This window comes from Biomphalaria glabrata, chromosome 9, assembly GCF_947242115.1.
Source record: "Biomphalaria glabrata chromosome 9, xgBioGlab47.1, whole genome shotgun sequence".
Lineage (NCBI taxonomy): Eukaryota > Metazoa > Mollusca > Gastropoda > Planorbidae > Biomphalaria > Biomphalaria glabrata.
In genome coordinates, this window is record NC_074719.1 from 8,214,235 (window position 1) to 8,230,616 (window position 16,382).

General features: G+C 32.5%; 2 protein-coding genes across 5 annotated transcripts; both read left to right on the top strand.

Annotated features, from left to right (window-relative positions):
• The first annotated feature begins 192 nt into the window (after positions 1-192).
• LOC106071235 (torsin-1A-like) lies at positions 193-7,030 on the top strand. Of its 2 annotated transcripts, none has more exons than XM_013231301.2 (3): positions 193-498; positions 3,028-3,175; positions 4,270-7,030. In XM_013231301.2, the coding sequence occupies exon 3, from the start codon at positions 4,327-4,329 to the stop codon at positions 5,773-5,775; it is 1,449 nt and encodes a 482-aa protein (XP_013086755.2). In that variant the 5' UTR covers positions 193-498; positions 3,028-3,175; positions 4,270-4,326; the 3' UTR covers positions 5,776-7,030. The 2 variants fall into 2 exon arrangements, with proteins under 2 accessions (XP_013086755.2, XP_013086737.2); XM_013231283.2 differs by having other exon boundaries at positions 195-498; positions 3,028-3,179.
• A 4,196-nt stretch (positions 7,031-11,226) lies between these two features.
• LOC106071254 (zinc finger protein 436-like) lies at positions 11,227-16,382 on the top strand. Of its 3 annotated transcripts, none has more exons than XM_013231311.2 (4): positions 11,227-11,344; positions 12,352-12,793; positions 13,422-13,622; positions 14,115-16,382. In XM_013231311.2, exons 2-4 carry the CDS (start codon positions 12,440-12,442, stop codon positions 15,183-15,185), a joined length of 1,626 nt encoding a protein of 541 aa, XP_013086765.2. In that variant the 5' UTR covers positions 11,227-11,344; positions 12,352-12,439; the 3' UTR covers positions 15,186-16,382. The 3 variants fall into 3 exon arrangements, with proteins under 3 accessions (XP_013086765.2, XP_013086774.2, XP_055897382.1); XM_013231320.2 differs by having other exon boundaries at positions 13,437-13,622; XM_056041407.1 differs by lacking the exon at positions 11,227-11,344 and adding an exon at positions 12,084-12,208.

Genomic DNA, 16,382 nt, shown 5'->3' on the forward strand with positions numbered 1-16,382 from the left:
TAAACACAATAACTAACAGCCAATGAAAAGTCTCCAAGCCATACCTATATATTAGATAGATCTAATATTAAAATTATGGCATTGTGGTTTGGTGATATAATCTATAGTCTATATAGAATTATAGATCTAGAGTCAATCTAGACTAACAACTAGACCCTAAAAAATAACATGAAAATTAAGCTAAAATGTAAAGAGGTGGAATATCTTTATAGCCGAAACCGATCTAGAGTCTATATTCAATAGTTTGGATTTTTTTAGATGCTCTTTTTAGAAATGTGGAAAATCATTTTGGCTGTCTAGTTTTTGAAAAACATAGGATCTAGGTTTAAATAGTCCAGAGAGTCCAGATTTATATTTTCCAGGCTTCTTTCATTTTCAAACTTGTTTTATTATTACATTATTTACATCAGTGACAGTCCGACAGTGACACTAATTACGGAACGTAGTTCTAGATACTAGATCTAAATTTTGATCAAGGCTAGGACCTAGGTCGTCTAGGTAAGAATAGAATCAGAGCTCAGTAGATCTATCTAGAAGTAGTAGAAGACTTTGAAAAAAACAACATTAAATGTTACATTACAATTACATGATAATTACATAGTTAACATAGCATAGATAGCTAGATTAGTTACCTTATCGATCGATCATTATGATTGAATTATCATTTATGCTATGAATACTATGATTAGTATGATTATCTCGAGTGAGTATTCTAGGACTAGAGTAAACTAGAGTCTAGTTAGTAGTAAGAGAGTAGCAGTAGAGTAATTTATATAATTTTAAATTTATAATTAATAAATTATATATCTAGAATAGAGTCTATATAATAAATATATATCAATATTATATATTAGTCATTATAATATATCATGCTTAGAATGCTAAATTATAATATTCGGATACCTAGATGATCTATAGTAATATAGGCTAATATAGCCTCATTATTAGTAAATATATTTTTTTATTAGACTAGTCAAATTATAGGCCCAAATCTGAAAGTTTGACTTTGACACTGACTGCGCATTATTTTACAATGGTTCGACATAGAAAAGAAAATGAAGTATCAGAATAAGGATGACTACTTATATTCGTACCCCTAACCTATATTTGTTATTATATTTAAGGTCAAAGAGGCTGTGTGTTTTCATTTAATTCGGACAAATTTGACCCACATTATTTGATTCCAGACACCATAATTTATTTTGAACAGTTTCTATATTTAGGTATCAATAAACTCATAACATTAACTAAATTTTAAGATCCCCAAGCATAGCCCCTCACATTAAATCATTAAGATGTTTTCAAATTATGCATAAATGTGAACACAAAAAAAAAAAAAAAAATATGCACATACTTATTCTACCTAAATTAGGTCACTGGAATACTGACTTCTATAGCGAATTTTAGACTTATTAAATTTTATGTTTGCATGATTAAATGTGTGTTAAATGTTTGTGTTTTTTGTTTATTAATTTAATAAATTTCTAATACTGATGATCTTTTTTAGTATAGTACAGGCTAGGATAGCAATTTTTTCCTAACTGAATCCTCTATATTCTCTCTCTATAAATCTAGATCTATTTAGTAGGTCTAGATCTAAGCATTTAACTTCATTCAATGTACCAAGCTCACTCCAAACATTTGCCCATTTATTCTCTATAAAAAAAAACAAAAAAAAAAACGAACAAACATAATAAAAGATCATTAACATTGATGTCCAAAACTGGCTGTTTGAAATAAATTTTGGTAAGAAAATCGTAATTTTATTCACACATCCTATTAATTATTTTTTTTTTGGAATCAAACATTTTGGCTTATGAATCAAATAAATTAGCTCCAAAAACAGAATAAATATTGCCAGGCTCATTAGTATCATAGACTTAGCCAATCAAAAAATATAGTCTTAACCCTACGAAGAGGTAAAGTCATCCTGGTAAAAAAAAAAAACCTGACTTACAAACTTGAAATTCGACATAAAAAGACAGCTAAATGGAAGGAAATTGGGTTGGAATCATTGGAAAATGGACAAGCACATTATACAGCGTGATAATTTTATAATAAATATTAAAATAATTATTTTATGACCACAAAAACAGAGAATGTCCGAATTCATTTGTAATGTCAGAATTAAATAAACTACTCTAGATCTAGAATCTAGTCAGTATCCATGAGACTGATGAGTCAATGAGAATCACATCATGCCATGACCATAGCCATAGAGTATAGAGCCATCATAATAAAATACTACTATACTATACTCATATAGACATCTACTTGATACTCCAACTTAAGTCCATAGTCACTCAGTCATACTACTCATACTCATACTGAGATACTCATAGTAGTACTACATTACTGATAGATCTATTCTAGTCATACTGACTCAAAGTGTCATACAACAATACTATACTAGTCATCATAGATTAGGATCTAGATTAGATAGTGTCGATAGTGTTAGTCTAGATTGACTATATATATATATATGTATATAATTATATGAATTTGATTATCATTATAATGTCCTGTGTGTGTGATGATACTACTATGTAACTATAATGATAGTGTGACATAGTATAGTATATCACAAATATCATGTCATAGTTTAAATCTATGGTAGATTCTTATATCTGGAAACTGACTTTCGGGAACTAGGTCAAATTTTAATTTAAATTTTTTATTTGGTGAAGGTTTAACTTACAAAAAAACTAAAAACAGATTCTTATTCTTCAACTAATGGACAATAAAAATAGCTGTGTTCCTTTGTATTACCACTCATAGTCAAGATTTTATTTTTAAATAAATTGGGTCACTTCATGCTCCTATACTGAATGCAGTTTTTGTGCTTTCCCCTTCATTGGACACTGAGCACCTTCACTGAACACCACTATGTAATTGCTAATAAATTATATATGTATTAATAAAAAATTATTTAGATTATATTAAAAGAAGTAGAATAGTCTTAGTCACTTCTGAGTGAAACTAAAAAATGTTTGTAAAATGTTAAACATGTTTTGAATGTTACTTCAGAGTTGAAGATATTCTAGAATCTACATCCAAGCCCAAACCTCCACAGGACGATGGGGATGGCAGTGAGTTGGAAATGAACCTGGGACATCAAAATGACCAAATGACAGTTGAGTGCGCTTATGTCAGGACCAGGCAGACAAGATAGTCTGTTGGTAATTTTTTATTTTTTTTAATTATTTAGGATAATCTTATAAATATTATCTAGATGAATTACTGAACTGAATACATGTGTCTTTCAATTATTTGATCTAAGTCTAAGAATGTAAAAGTTAAAATAAAACAATTCTATAACAAATAATTTGGTTTAAAAAAAAGATAATATCTATAAAGCCAGTAATGGTAAGCAAACTAAAAACTCTAAATACCTCTACAGATGAGTAGTTCTAGGTGTTATAATTTAATTGGAAATTATCATCATGGAATGCCCCTATTTTTGTCAGAATTATTTTTAAAAAATCAAAGTACTGGTATTATGGTTTATAATAAAATGATTATTTTAACAAAGTAAACAATAACTTAAAACTAAAATGATATTTTATCCTTGGTTAGACTAGAAGGATGCAAAGTAGAGCTCTGTGAGATTCAAATTACAAATGAATATTCCCATTTGAAATGTCTTTGTTTTAAAGGCACACTTCCTGGATATGTCCTGTGATCTGGGGGCCTTAGTTTACTGATCTAATGAATTTAATTTAGATATATTAAACATGGTGATTGTACCATTCACATTTTAAAAAAATTTTGCCATGAAAATAAAAGTAGAGTGTGAAAATGAAGGAAATAGGAGTAAGTTTCCTGAATCAGAAAAACAATGACTTAGCAGACTTTTGGGTCACTGATTAACATACATGAGATTAAATTAACACACAGATACTGTGAGGATGTTATTCTTATTTGAAAGAAAGTCTATACGTACTATGTAAGATAGAAAATGGCACAATTTTCTCCCAAAGACAATCTGTTCTACAATTTACTTCATTTATCTAGAGACCTAATGACAAGACCATCTTAGAAGCTAGTCAAGTGTCTAGATCTAGTCTAGAGTCCAGATCTATCATTCAAATAGAGACTTAAAAAAAACATCTCCTCTAAGACTAAGAGATTAGCTGTGTTTTTGTATAAAAGTTGATTCAGTGTTTTTTGTATTACTGCTACTTTACTTTTTATTCTTCTCTACTGGTACTGAAATTACTTTTATTTTAGATATATTTTTAATTTGTCTTATTTTTTTCCAACTTCCAGTAAAGATAAACAGAAAATCAAAAGGATTTGAAATGTTAAGACTGTCCTCTCTCTAATATGGAGCCCATGGATTTAGATAGTGATGGAGACTCAAGTCTTAGACAAAATGAGATTTCAGACATGGAGATTGTTTCCACCTCTCCTGTTGTGGACCAAAATGTGAAAGAAACTTCATCTTTTGAAAAGCTAGAATGTGCTTTGAGCTCTATTTTATCATTTGACAAAAGCCCAACAAAGAGCTCAGGTCCTACTCAATCCTCAGCGATGGAAAATAGCAATATGGAATGTCCTGAACATTCATCATATCCTTCGACAAGAAATCTAAATCGAGGTTTTGGCATTTCTGAAGATGATGATTATATCTCTCAGTTCTCTGCTACCCAGAACAGGTCTGATTCTAATGATGGCTTTAGAAAAAGATCTAAAATTACTTTACCTAACCCAACAAAAATTTCAAATCAAAAGAAAGAAAGGAATATTGCAAAATCCAAAGCTAGATCATTGATTGTAAAAAATTCTGATCCCAATGTTCCGAACTCTGAGCCCATAAAACAACCCAATTGCTTAACCTTGTTCTTGAAGTGCTGTACATTTTGTATTTTTTCTTTCTTTGTTGTTTTCTGCATCCTCTTAGTGTTTAATTACTTTCAAAGACAATGTAATACAGGGGAAAATTTTAGCAAGCGTGTCCTTGAGATGGACCTTGATTCTAATGTGTTTGGGCAACATATTGCTGTAAATATTATTCCCTCTAAACTGGAAACCTATCTTCAGAAATTTCACCTAATCGCTAATCCGCAACTAGAATGTAAACCTCTCGTACTCTCTTTTCATGGATGGACTGGTGTTGGCAAAAACTATGTGAGTAAAATTATATCGGTCACACTCTACCACTCCAATTGGAATAACTTTATCATACCATACCATTTCCCTCATGAGGCCTTTCAAAGTTTGTACAGGACTCAAATAAAGACATGGATTGTCAATAATGTCACAGAGTGCAACATCAATGTTGTTGTCATTGATGAGATGGACAAAGCTTATCCTGAAATCGTGGAAGGTATTGCAGATTCTATCATTGCATTGACGAAGCCTTGTCACAAGTCTGTGCCTACAATTTTTTTGCTTTTGTCAAACTCTTTTGCTGTAGACATCAACAGGGAATTTTTAAGCTTCATGAGAGCTTCACATCAGAACTCAAGAGAACAGTTTGCTTTCCAAGATGTCCACTCCATTTCAGAAGAAAATGTCGACAGCTGGTTTACTTATCTATCACATAAAAACTTGATTGATGCCTTTGTCCCTTTCTTGCCTCTTGAGAAAAAGCATGTGATTCAATGCATCAAGAGAGAACTTGTTTCCAAAAGATTCTCTACTGATTCTAGGAGCATTGACAATATATTGAAGGAACTAAGTTTTTCTGTGTTTGGTGAGTTGGAGCTGTCTAATACAGGGTGTAAACGAGTTGCTGATAAAGTGGACTTAATTATGCTGGATGACAATTAAATGTACTGTGTTCATTTTGTTTTTATACAATCAAATGTTTTAAATGCATTCTCATTTTATGTACTGAGATTGATACCTAAAGAAATTAACTCATTTTTTTTTTAAATTTACATTTCTTCTTCTTCTTCTTCTAGCCAGCTTTATTGCTGCTTAATTTACATTTACCTAATAAACTATTTACTATTAATGTTTCTTAGTGTTCTTTCTCCTCTACACATTAGACAGGAAGTAGAAATACTTGACTTTTGGCTCCTGTATTATTCAAGATTGTATGGCATTGATGTAGATCTAGCTATAAAACACATGTTTTTTTTTAAATAGCTAATAGACCATTTTTGAATTAAACTAATAATGCTTTTTTTTTTATGAGGGAGTTCATTACTGTGACTAGTAAAGTAGATGAAAACTTTAAAACCATTGATTAATCCAAATCCACATCTAATTTAAATTTTCTCCTGTCCAAATTCATAAGTAAAGTTCCCCTTTCAGACCTTGCAATCTATAGGGCAGATTATGTTAAGGTCATCTGTTTCTTTGGCCAACGGTTAACGAGCAGGGTGTCAAGTGGCTAGCAACCACCTTTACTTTCCTCAACTTAAGTCATGTACCCATCATTAGAGTTGGGTAGACTCATGGGCACCCTAAAAAATCCTGAATTCAAAATCAAAGTCTCCACAGAGATTCGACCCCAGGAACCCCAGGTTTGGAAGTTTAACCACTCAGCCACTGCACCCCCAAATTCATAGATGTAACCAAAACTGTGAGAGGAATGCTATTTATTTATCAAGCAAATTCAATTATTATTATAATATAACAATATTTTTTAAATGCAATGTTTATGCAAATTGTTCTCATCTGATACAATAGAACAGATCACAAAATTAATGATATTGTCCTTTATCAGCATGCCAGGTATAAATAACCACCTTGCTCTGTGTACTTGGCTCATTGCTCCTCATGTTGTGTGCATTTGTACTATGCTGTCTCATTCCTAGTCTCCTTTGGTCTGTGATTGTTTTACATAATGTATAGGTCTAGTTTCTTTATCTTGATATCTGTTAGAGTAGCCTACATGTATAATATACATATAACATCTTGGCCTTACATGTTGACCACAATAATTGAAACATATGGCCATATTTCTATCTAGTCTTCTCTGTGGGTACTAAATATTTGAGTTTATGCATATCTACAGTTATAATTTCATAACATTTGAATAACTGTATATGATTTTCAATAATAATCATATTGGCTACATAGGCGTTTGTTTTCTCTATTACTTTTTTTTTAAAATGTAAATTTATAATGTGATTCATATATTTATTTATATGAATGAAAAAAAAAATACGGTAATGCTTATCTTTAAGTAACAATCAATAAGCCTACATGTATTTCCACTTTTGAAACAACAACAGTTTAAAAGTCAAGAAACTAGAAGGCAAATACATACAATTAATAATTTCTATATGGAAACAAAATATTGTACGATATAATTTTGTTTTAGTCTTAGACTAAATCATGTTTATTAATTATACTCTAATTACATTTTTTTTGCATTTCACATAAAAGTTTCTCGGCCGGAAGGTCGCCAACATCAAAATAATATAGACACTACATTCCAGACAATAGTACCGGTATTGAAAGGATGCTTCTTTTCTCAGTGTAATCGGAACTTGCAATGGAAAACAAACATTCCCAGACGAGCATGTATTGACCTCGTTTATTTTTGTTTTCTGCCAGTAGAAGATCGTGGTTTTCCTTGTTCGTCACGAGTTCACCCCAACTCTCAATACGTGACAGTCTCGAGCCATGTCATTGAGTCGTACATTAACTTCAGACAGACCAGTGCTGCCAAAAAATACGGCCCGCGGTCCACACCCGGTCCGCGACGTGGCTCTATCCAGCCCGCCGAAACGTCAGAACAAAGTATAGACCCCCACCCCACCCCTCTTTTCATAAAAAAAGGGTTGAAAATGCATCTTTTCTTACTTTAAGGCCCTCACTATTAACCTTTAACGCTTGTGCGTTTCTGAAATGGGACCTGAATGGAGAATCTACCAGGAGAAGTGAACGGATCTTTATTTACTCTTTTGTGGAACATGATAATTCGCCAAAATATTTAATTTGTAAAGAAAATGTTTTTGTTTTAAAAAAAACAACATATATAACGGCCTTAAAAACAAATATGACGGCATTCTTGACTTGAGCCGCTAATAAAAGATTGTTAAACTGCACTAGAGATTGGAGGATTGATGAGAGTATTTAGCCTACGGTACAAAAAAAAAATGAAAATAAGTCGGTGGTAAAGCTAGCTACAATGTTTCTCACGTTTTAAATAGAGAAATGAAACCACTTTCCGTAAAAAAAAAAAACTTCCAATGTCTCAAATAATTAATGTGAGTTTCTAATGAAATAGTTTCAGGCCGATTTAATTTCGTTTTTGAACCTTTTCGGTCATGTGGCCCGCGACACGTGTGTTGGAAATGAAAATGGCCCGCACGTCGAATTAGGTTGGGCATCACTGTGTTAGACCATACGTTTGAGGTTGTCTTGAGAGTAGAGGCCGTCTTGTAAGACTATGCCAATACCAATAGGCAAGGCATCCCTACAACGGTCCAAAGTATTTCAGACTGAGCATTCAGGGAAAGCCATCTATTTTTATTTAAGTTAATAGACATGAATATATTCATTGTGACTTATTTATTAGTAATAGCTAACATTTACAAGGAACGAAGTGAAGCCATTTGCGTCGCTAGGGATAGTGTCACCCGGTGCGGTTAGCTCATAGTGAAAAAAATAATAAATCCAAAGATTCCATTCATTTTAGGTGCAATATTCTGTCCAAAAACATGCACCAGTGCTCTTCGTAGATTTCTCCTCTGCTTAACACCATACACCCACGTTCAGTAGGGTACAAACGTGGGGTCTACATTTCCTTATTCAACGGCCCAAGGTTACGTATTTTTGTACTTCGCTACACTAATGACACAAAAAGCCTCCATGATTTATCTAAATGTGTTAAATTTATGGTCGTCCTTTTTTTTTCAGGGGACCAAACTCGTACTCAAAGTTCGATAAAGGACTTCACAGACTGAGTACGCTAGTATCTGATGTCACGAAAATAAAAAAAAAACTCATAGACCTCAGAAGGAAAAACAATTACTTAGTAAACTTTAGATAAACAATATATAAGCCTAATACTTAGGTGGTAAAGTGCTTGACTTTCGAACCAAGCGGTCCCGGGTTCAAATCCTGGTGAAGAGTACGGGCTTTTTAATTTCGGGATCATTATGGCGCTTCTGAGTTCACCCAGCTCTAATGGGAACCTGACATAAGTTGAGGAAAAGTAAAGGTGGTTGTTCGTTATGTTGGCCACATGTCACTCTAGTTAGCCGGGGGCCACAGAAACAGACCACCTTTACATATTCTGCCCTATAGATCGCAAGGTTTGACGGGGAACTTTTTTTTTTCTTTCTTGCCAGTACTTCGGGTCAACTCATACAGATATCTGGGTATCATCATAAACAACATTGTAGGCTTTCGTGGTAAGACCATCTTCAAAACCTAACAAAAAATGTCGCACATAAGCTTTGAGAATAAAACAAAACAGCTTTTAATTTCCCGGTACAATATTGGGTATACAATACCATATGTGTCAATGCAAAACCTGCCATCTTGTTGACACGGTATCATGCTTTCTAAATTAACTGACTTAAAACTGTAAAAACGCTTGGACAGTGTCAGAAAAAGATCGTCGAAAACTACACAAGCCACCCAACCAACCTTATCTGGATACGCTATGACAAGAATGATTTAAAGCCGGAAATGTTTTTAGAAGATATTTGTCATCCACTCCAGGAAAACTACACAAGCCACCCAACCAACCTTATCTGGATACGCTATGACAAGAATGATTTAAAGCCGGAAATGTTTTTAGAAGGTATTTGTCATCCACTCCAGGAAAACTAGATCTACGTCAAATCGTCTTGAAATGGAACAGTTCTAATTCAGGCAAGGACCGAATTCTATAAAACCCATTTTGGACCAATAAAGCATCTATAAATGATTTTGGTTTATTGTCTTATAAATTACAGACGTTTTTTTTTTTCAAATAAAAGAAGACACGATTACGTCCTACACGTATACACAGTGGCGTAGCTAGGGTATATGATGCACAGTGCGGCAGCACCTTGTGATGCCCCCCTCCTAAAAAGAAACGAAATAAAACAGCGAAATAATTTTTTTTCTAGCTAATGTGTATTTATTGTTTATTGTTAATCCCCCCCCCCCCATCAATTTAACAACAAGATACTATAAAATTCTTAGCGGCTTTCTTGCGGCAAAATTAAAATCTATTTTACCAAACAATAATCAAATTAGTGAGTCGATTTTTTTTTTTAGCTTTGATTGCCATTAAGTAAAAATCAGCTTGAGTCTGAAAAAAATTTTGCTCGCACAGAATCTCAATTACCACAATTGTAAAAAAAAATATGAAAATAAAGACAATATTTAAATCTGAATCATCTAGCAACATATGTTTGTTTTTTTAACTAAAACTCAAGATCTCAAGCAAGTTCTTGTTGAAGAAGTTCAAAGACTTCTAGGAAAAATGGATACAGTTTTTTTTTATGTCAATAGAACTGTCAAAAAAATCGAAAACTATTTGTCCCATTATTACCCAATATTGCAATAAGTTCGTTTTGTATTTGTGGAGACATGTAAGTATTTTGGTCTTGAAGTACTTCGGAGCACATGTTCTCTCGGGGGAGAATTGAACTTGGATAGTAATTTCACAACACCCTAGAAATGACCTAGATTTTGTCTTTGTCATTCTTCTTCAACTTGCACGCGATGCTTAGATTTGAAGTTATTTATTTATACGCTCTGGAACAATGGATTAACACTATGTGATCCAGAAGAAAGTGGGCGTGTAAAAGTGTGTTGCCTTCAGAGATTTAAACAAATCTTGTAGACTTGATTTAACCTGGTAAACAGCTTACGTTTTATTTCAGAAAGAACATAAGAGATTAACAAAAGTAGCTAGCTACGCCACTGCGTATACATGTGTCAATTAATTAGTCATGCATGTTCATCGGATTACGTTATAATGGGTAAAGGAGGGCGGGTATGAAAATCTGCTACGATTTGTTGAAAAAAAAACAACAACGGGGGGTGGGTGAAATCTGATGTTTTGTTACGTAACAAAAAAAAAATTGAATCAAATGTAATAACATGTGCTGATATTCGCGAAGTGCTATAGGCTACCACGTTGTCGTTTTTTTTTTTTTTTTTTTTTTGCGGACACCCAATGTAACGGGTATATAGGCCTATGTGCAGTATTGGGGAGAGGAAAAAAAATTGAATACTTTAATGAAGCGCCGAAAGAAATGTGATTGGGGAAAATAATAATTAACAAAAAGATCCAAGTCTTAAATAAAATTCGAATTTTCTTGTGCCAGTCAGTGCTACCGTGTAGGCTACGTACTCTACCAGGGGTCAGGGTAGAGTTGGGGGTCTTCTAATCTATGGCTATGGTCTTGTTACAAAGATTTAGATTTATTTGTTACAGGTAAATGGGGGTACAAAAAAGGTGTATTTTTTCGTTACGTAATACGGTAATAGGCGATATTATGCCGCCCACGCCTGATCCGGTTCTTTATGTGGTCTTACCTAGTTACCGTAGACACTGACAGTGAATAAGTTTCAATAAGCTCCTAGACACTAGTAACTCCTACCCTCAAAAGCTGTTCCATCGCAAATTAATAAAATTAAGCCGAAAAAAAAATTATTTAGGCTTAGTAGGCCTACAAATGCTCTGAAAAAACTGATACTAGATTATAGATCTATATATATATATATATATATATATATATAGATTATAGATAGATATTATATAGTATATAGATTCGGTACCATAGATTCTACTCACACTATTACTATATACTATATAGACTATGACTATAATATAAGTATAAACACAATCGTATAGTTACAGTTATAGTCATAGTATAGTTATACTTAGTCTTATTAGTTATAGTAGGCCTAGATCAAAATTCTATTATATATATTCTATTATATAATTCTATATACTATCTTAGGTCTTAGTATCTAGATCGTGTAATATTAGTAGTATCTATAGTGTAACTATAAGTATAGTCATGTAATATATAATATATTAGAGTAGCCTATTATAGATCTAGTTAAATCTAGTTACTAGTATTCTAAGTCCTATGTATTCTAGTAAATCTAGATCTAGAATTTCTACAAATGCTCCTCCGCTCCCTTCTTCCATAGTGGGCTTTTAAATTTTAGAGTTAATTAGAGCATGGAATTGGTTGCTTGAGCCAGCCAGGAAAATGAATGACTTGGCACAATTTAAGTCCTTGGTGAACATGCAGACTGCAAAGAAAAAAATATTTTTTGCTAGTTACCGGTAACTGAAATTGAACCCTTTTATCCAAATTGTTGCTCTGTCTGGACATATCTTGGCTTAATCAAGTAGACATTATAATTTTTATTAAGTGAAATAAATGAAGAAAAAGTAAAAAAAAAATTAACCTGTATTTTTATTTACAGAAAAATTTGTTTACACCTGCTGATAAACATGAGTTATTGCACTTGATCATGTCAATTTTTCTAAAACAAGACAAGGTGGAACTAAAAGATGGCTGAAATAAAACACGACTTCACTCTCTGTCTAAGCAATGTGATCAAACATGAGAAGGAGCAAGAAGATCAAGAATACTTATCATCAGAACAAGGAGATATCAAAGTTTTCCGGACAGACGATATCAAACATGATCCACATCTTCACTTGGGTAATGTAATCAAACATGAGAAGAAAGAAAGTCTGAATGAAATATGTTTGTTAACACAGTCATGTGAACTACAAGACATGAAATTGTCACATGTAAAAATTGAAAAGACTGAAGGAGATGAAGCAGCTTTTTCTATGCAGCCATTTGAAAACTACTGTCATGGTCAAAGTTCTAACGATAATGTGATTCCTGAACATCAGGTATTTCATTTTCTATACAGCATGTAACTAATTTAACCCAATAGCGGCTTATTTTCCAAATGAAGAATCTACCCCTAAAGTTTAAGCAAAGAGAAGTGGCTCTTAAGTTTTTAAAAATTATAGAAAAAAAAAATTTAATAATACAAAAAATGAGAAAGAAAGGATAGTGCATATAAATATTTGAATATAAAATTATCAAGGTCGGGGTTGTTATGGGTTTAAAAAAATAAGTTTTTGTAAATCAGAATAATGCTTAGGTGAGTAAATAAAACTTATTTTTTCCTTTATAAACTTCTAGGATTAACAAATCTTAAAAAAAGAAATAGAAATGTCAATTATGTGGTGTAATTAGGGGCTAGTTCTGAATATACTGTATTTAGTGAAAACATTTTTTTTATTGCTAATATTTTATCTTGATTCAATTTTTGCATAAATGTTTAAGGATATGTCACATTTTTATAACAGTCCTTTAGAGGTTTATAAAGGATGAAGAGTTTTATTTTAGTTTTTTAAAAATGTGCAATGAGTGCTATATTGGAAATGAAATGTTAATGCTATTCATTTAATGTTGATATCTTGTTTCGTATGCACATTTCTATGGTTCTGTAAATAATTTATAAATTTTCAGTTGTTTGTCGCACAGGGAAATGCTTTAAAGCAAGATATGAAAATAAATAGCTGTACTGAAAGTTGTAAACCCTGGCTCTTAGCAACAAGACTACTGGCTATGTCAAAGAAGGAGGACTGCAGTATTTATCCAGTGCCTATTATTATGCCAAATGTCAAACTTACAGGGCATATACCTGACCCAGAAGTGCCTTTGAGTGAGGTAGATACATATTTTTGAAAATAAATGTTAGAAAACACACACTTAAGGTATTTTCTAAATAAATTTAAAAAAAAGAACAATAACTTATTACATACTATTCTTATATTAAATTATCTCTAAAATGGCTCCTTAATTGCCTCCTAAATGCTAATTTCAATTTAACAAACTAAAGTACTATTATTTTAGTGCTGCATGTCTCAATTTCAGTGGGTTTTTTTACCTGCTCATTGTAATTCCTCCCAAATAGAATTGATTTGGAAAGACCCATTTCATTATGTGGCCCTGACACACAGATTGCCATATTTTGGGCCTGTTGATTATCTTATCTGTGATTCAAGTCTACCAAAAACCATATTTTCCTTCTATTTATTGTAGATGCCTACTACATTTTTCCACACCTTTTTTTGTATGTATGTCTGTTTATTTAAACCATAATGTTAAATTGTGCATATTCAATTTTGTTTTTATTAATTATATTGTTTTTTTCCACAGGTAAAAGAAACTTCGAAAAGTGATATAGTTCATAGTAACAAAGTTAATCATATGGAACCAAACCATTCCAATCAAATTGTTTCAGAGAAGGAGGTGAATAATTCTACTTATAATGGTAATCATCAGATCGATAAACCTTTCATATGTCAAATTTGTCAAAAAGGATTTTCTTACTCGAAAACTTTAAAAAAGCATCAGTTGATTCATACTGGGGAAAAACCATTTCAATGTCATGTATGTGAAAAATCATTTTCTCTGTCCTCATCTTTGAAACAACACCAGCTGATTCACACGGGGGAAAAACCATTCAAATGTCAAATATGTCAGAAAGGATTACTTACATTGTCGTCACTGAAAGAACATTGGGTGATTCACACTGGTGAAAAAACATTTATCTGTCAAATTTGTCAAAAAGCATTTTCTAACTCTAAAGCTTTAAAAAAACATCAGGTGGTTCATACTGGTGACAGACCATTTAAATGTCAAGTTTGTCAGAAAGAATTTTCCCAGTCTTCAATTTTGAAACAACATCAATTGGTTCATACTGGTGAAAAACCATTTCAATGTGAAATTTGTCAGAAAGAATTTTCTAGATCTTCAAGCCTAAAAACTCATCTAATGGTTCATAATGGTGACAAACCTTTTATGTGTCAAATATGTCATAAAGGATTTTCTCAGTCTGCTAATTTGAAACAACACCAGTTGGTTCATACTGGTGAAAAACCATTTCAATGTCCTATATGTCAGAAAGGATTTTCTAGCTCTTCACATTTGAAAAACCACCATAAGATTCATACAGGTGAAAAAGCATTCATATGCCAAATATGTCAAAAGGGATTTTCTAACTCTTCTGACCTGAAAAAACACCAGTTTTTCCATACTGGTGAGAGACCATTTAAATGTCTACTATGTCAAAAAGGATTTTCTACATCATCAAATTTAATAAGCCACCAGCTGGTTCATTCAGGGGAAAAGCCATTCAAATGTCAAATATGTCTAAAAGGGTTTTCTAGCTCTTCATATTTAAAACATCATCAGTTGCTTCATGCTGGAGAAAAACATTTGAAATGATAAGCATTTTAGAAACAGTTTTCTTTACTGAGAAAACTTATCAGGCGCTAAAAAAAAATTCTGAGAACTATAAAAAAAACAACAACTTTTCTATTTCATTTTTGAAGAAACATTGATTGGTTCATTTTGAGGGTCCTTTTGCAACCATTAAACTACACTTACATCAGATCTGGAGGAAGTGGTTGGCTTCTCTCCAGTAAGGCTAGAACAGAAATATTTTAAAATCCTTTCATGCCAATTTCAGTCAGGGTGTATCAGTCATTTGACATTACACAGAGAAGTGCATAGAAGCCCAATTCTTCAAGCGCTAGTTGTCTGTGTGTTATTTGTGTTTGCATCTATATTGTTATTGTTATAGTTGAAAGATAGTAGCTTTGTGAAGTTTATCAAATTGGCCAATGTGTGTTCGATCATTTAGGCTGAGTTGTAAAGTCTTTGACTATTGAGCTGGTGGGTCACTGGTTTGAATCCTGGTGCCTCTAAGTCCACCCAGCTCTAATGGGTACTGGACATTAGTTGTGGAAAAGGTGCTTGGTTGTGCTGGCTTTATTGCACCCTTGTTAACCATGGGCTACAGGAACAGATGATCTGAAAGGGGAACTTTACTAATCTTATCATGAAACTGCTTCTCACAGAGCTCTTCCATAAGATAGGTCATGCAGTATAGAAGATTAGGTATCTCTATTATCTATAAGGCAGATGATGTAAAGGTCATGTTTTTATGAGGGTGTTTTGTGGCCAGCTTTTACTTTTCCCAATTAATGTCAGATACGGTACTTATTAGAGTTGGGTGGACTCAGGGGTGTCCTAAAAGTCCCAGTCTTCACCAAGAATGAAACTCTAGACCACTCAGTTTGGTAGCCAAGTGCCTTATCACTCATCCACTACGACCTTTAGTGATACAGTATATGAAAATAAAACTATCTTTTAAGTTCAATCTTAAAGGATAGATTTAGGTTATCAAAACAAATTTGTGTTAAAGGCAATTTAGACATGTAGTAATTAGATTTTATATTAATAAAATTCATTCTATGGTATGTTTGAAATCTTTTATCTCAGTTTCACAAAATAATTGTTTTAAAAAAAAAGGATTTATAAAAGTGCAATAATTTTGTTTTCTGTTAATGTGTTTACAGTTTTCACTTGACACGTATGACACCTAGAGACCTAACAAGGCTTTAGGATTTATTAAACATA

Bases quoted from the DNA above. Each gene is read 5' to 3' on its own strand.
- LOC106071235 (XM_013231301.2), top strand. From the start codon at position 4,327: ATGGAGCCCATGGATTTAGATAGTGATGGAGACTCAAGTCTTAGACAA.
- LOC106071254 (XM_013231311.2), top strand. From the start codon at position 12,440: ATGGCTGAAATAAAACACGACTTCACTCTCTGTCTAAGCAATGTGATC. The intron at 12,794-13,421 runs GTATTTCATTTT...ATAAATTTTCAG, and splicing joins ATGTGATTCCTGAACATCAG to TTGTTTGTCGCACAGGGAAA. The intron at 13,623-14,114 runs GTAGATACATAT...TTTTTTCCACAG, and splicing joins CAGAAGTGCCTTTGAGTGAG to GTAAAAGAAACTTCGAAAAG.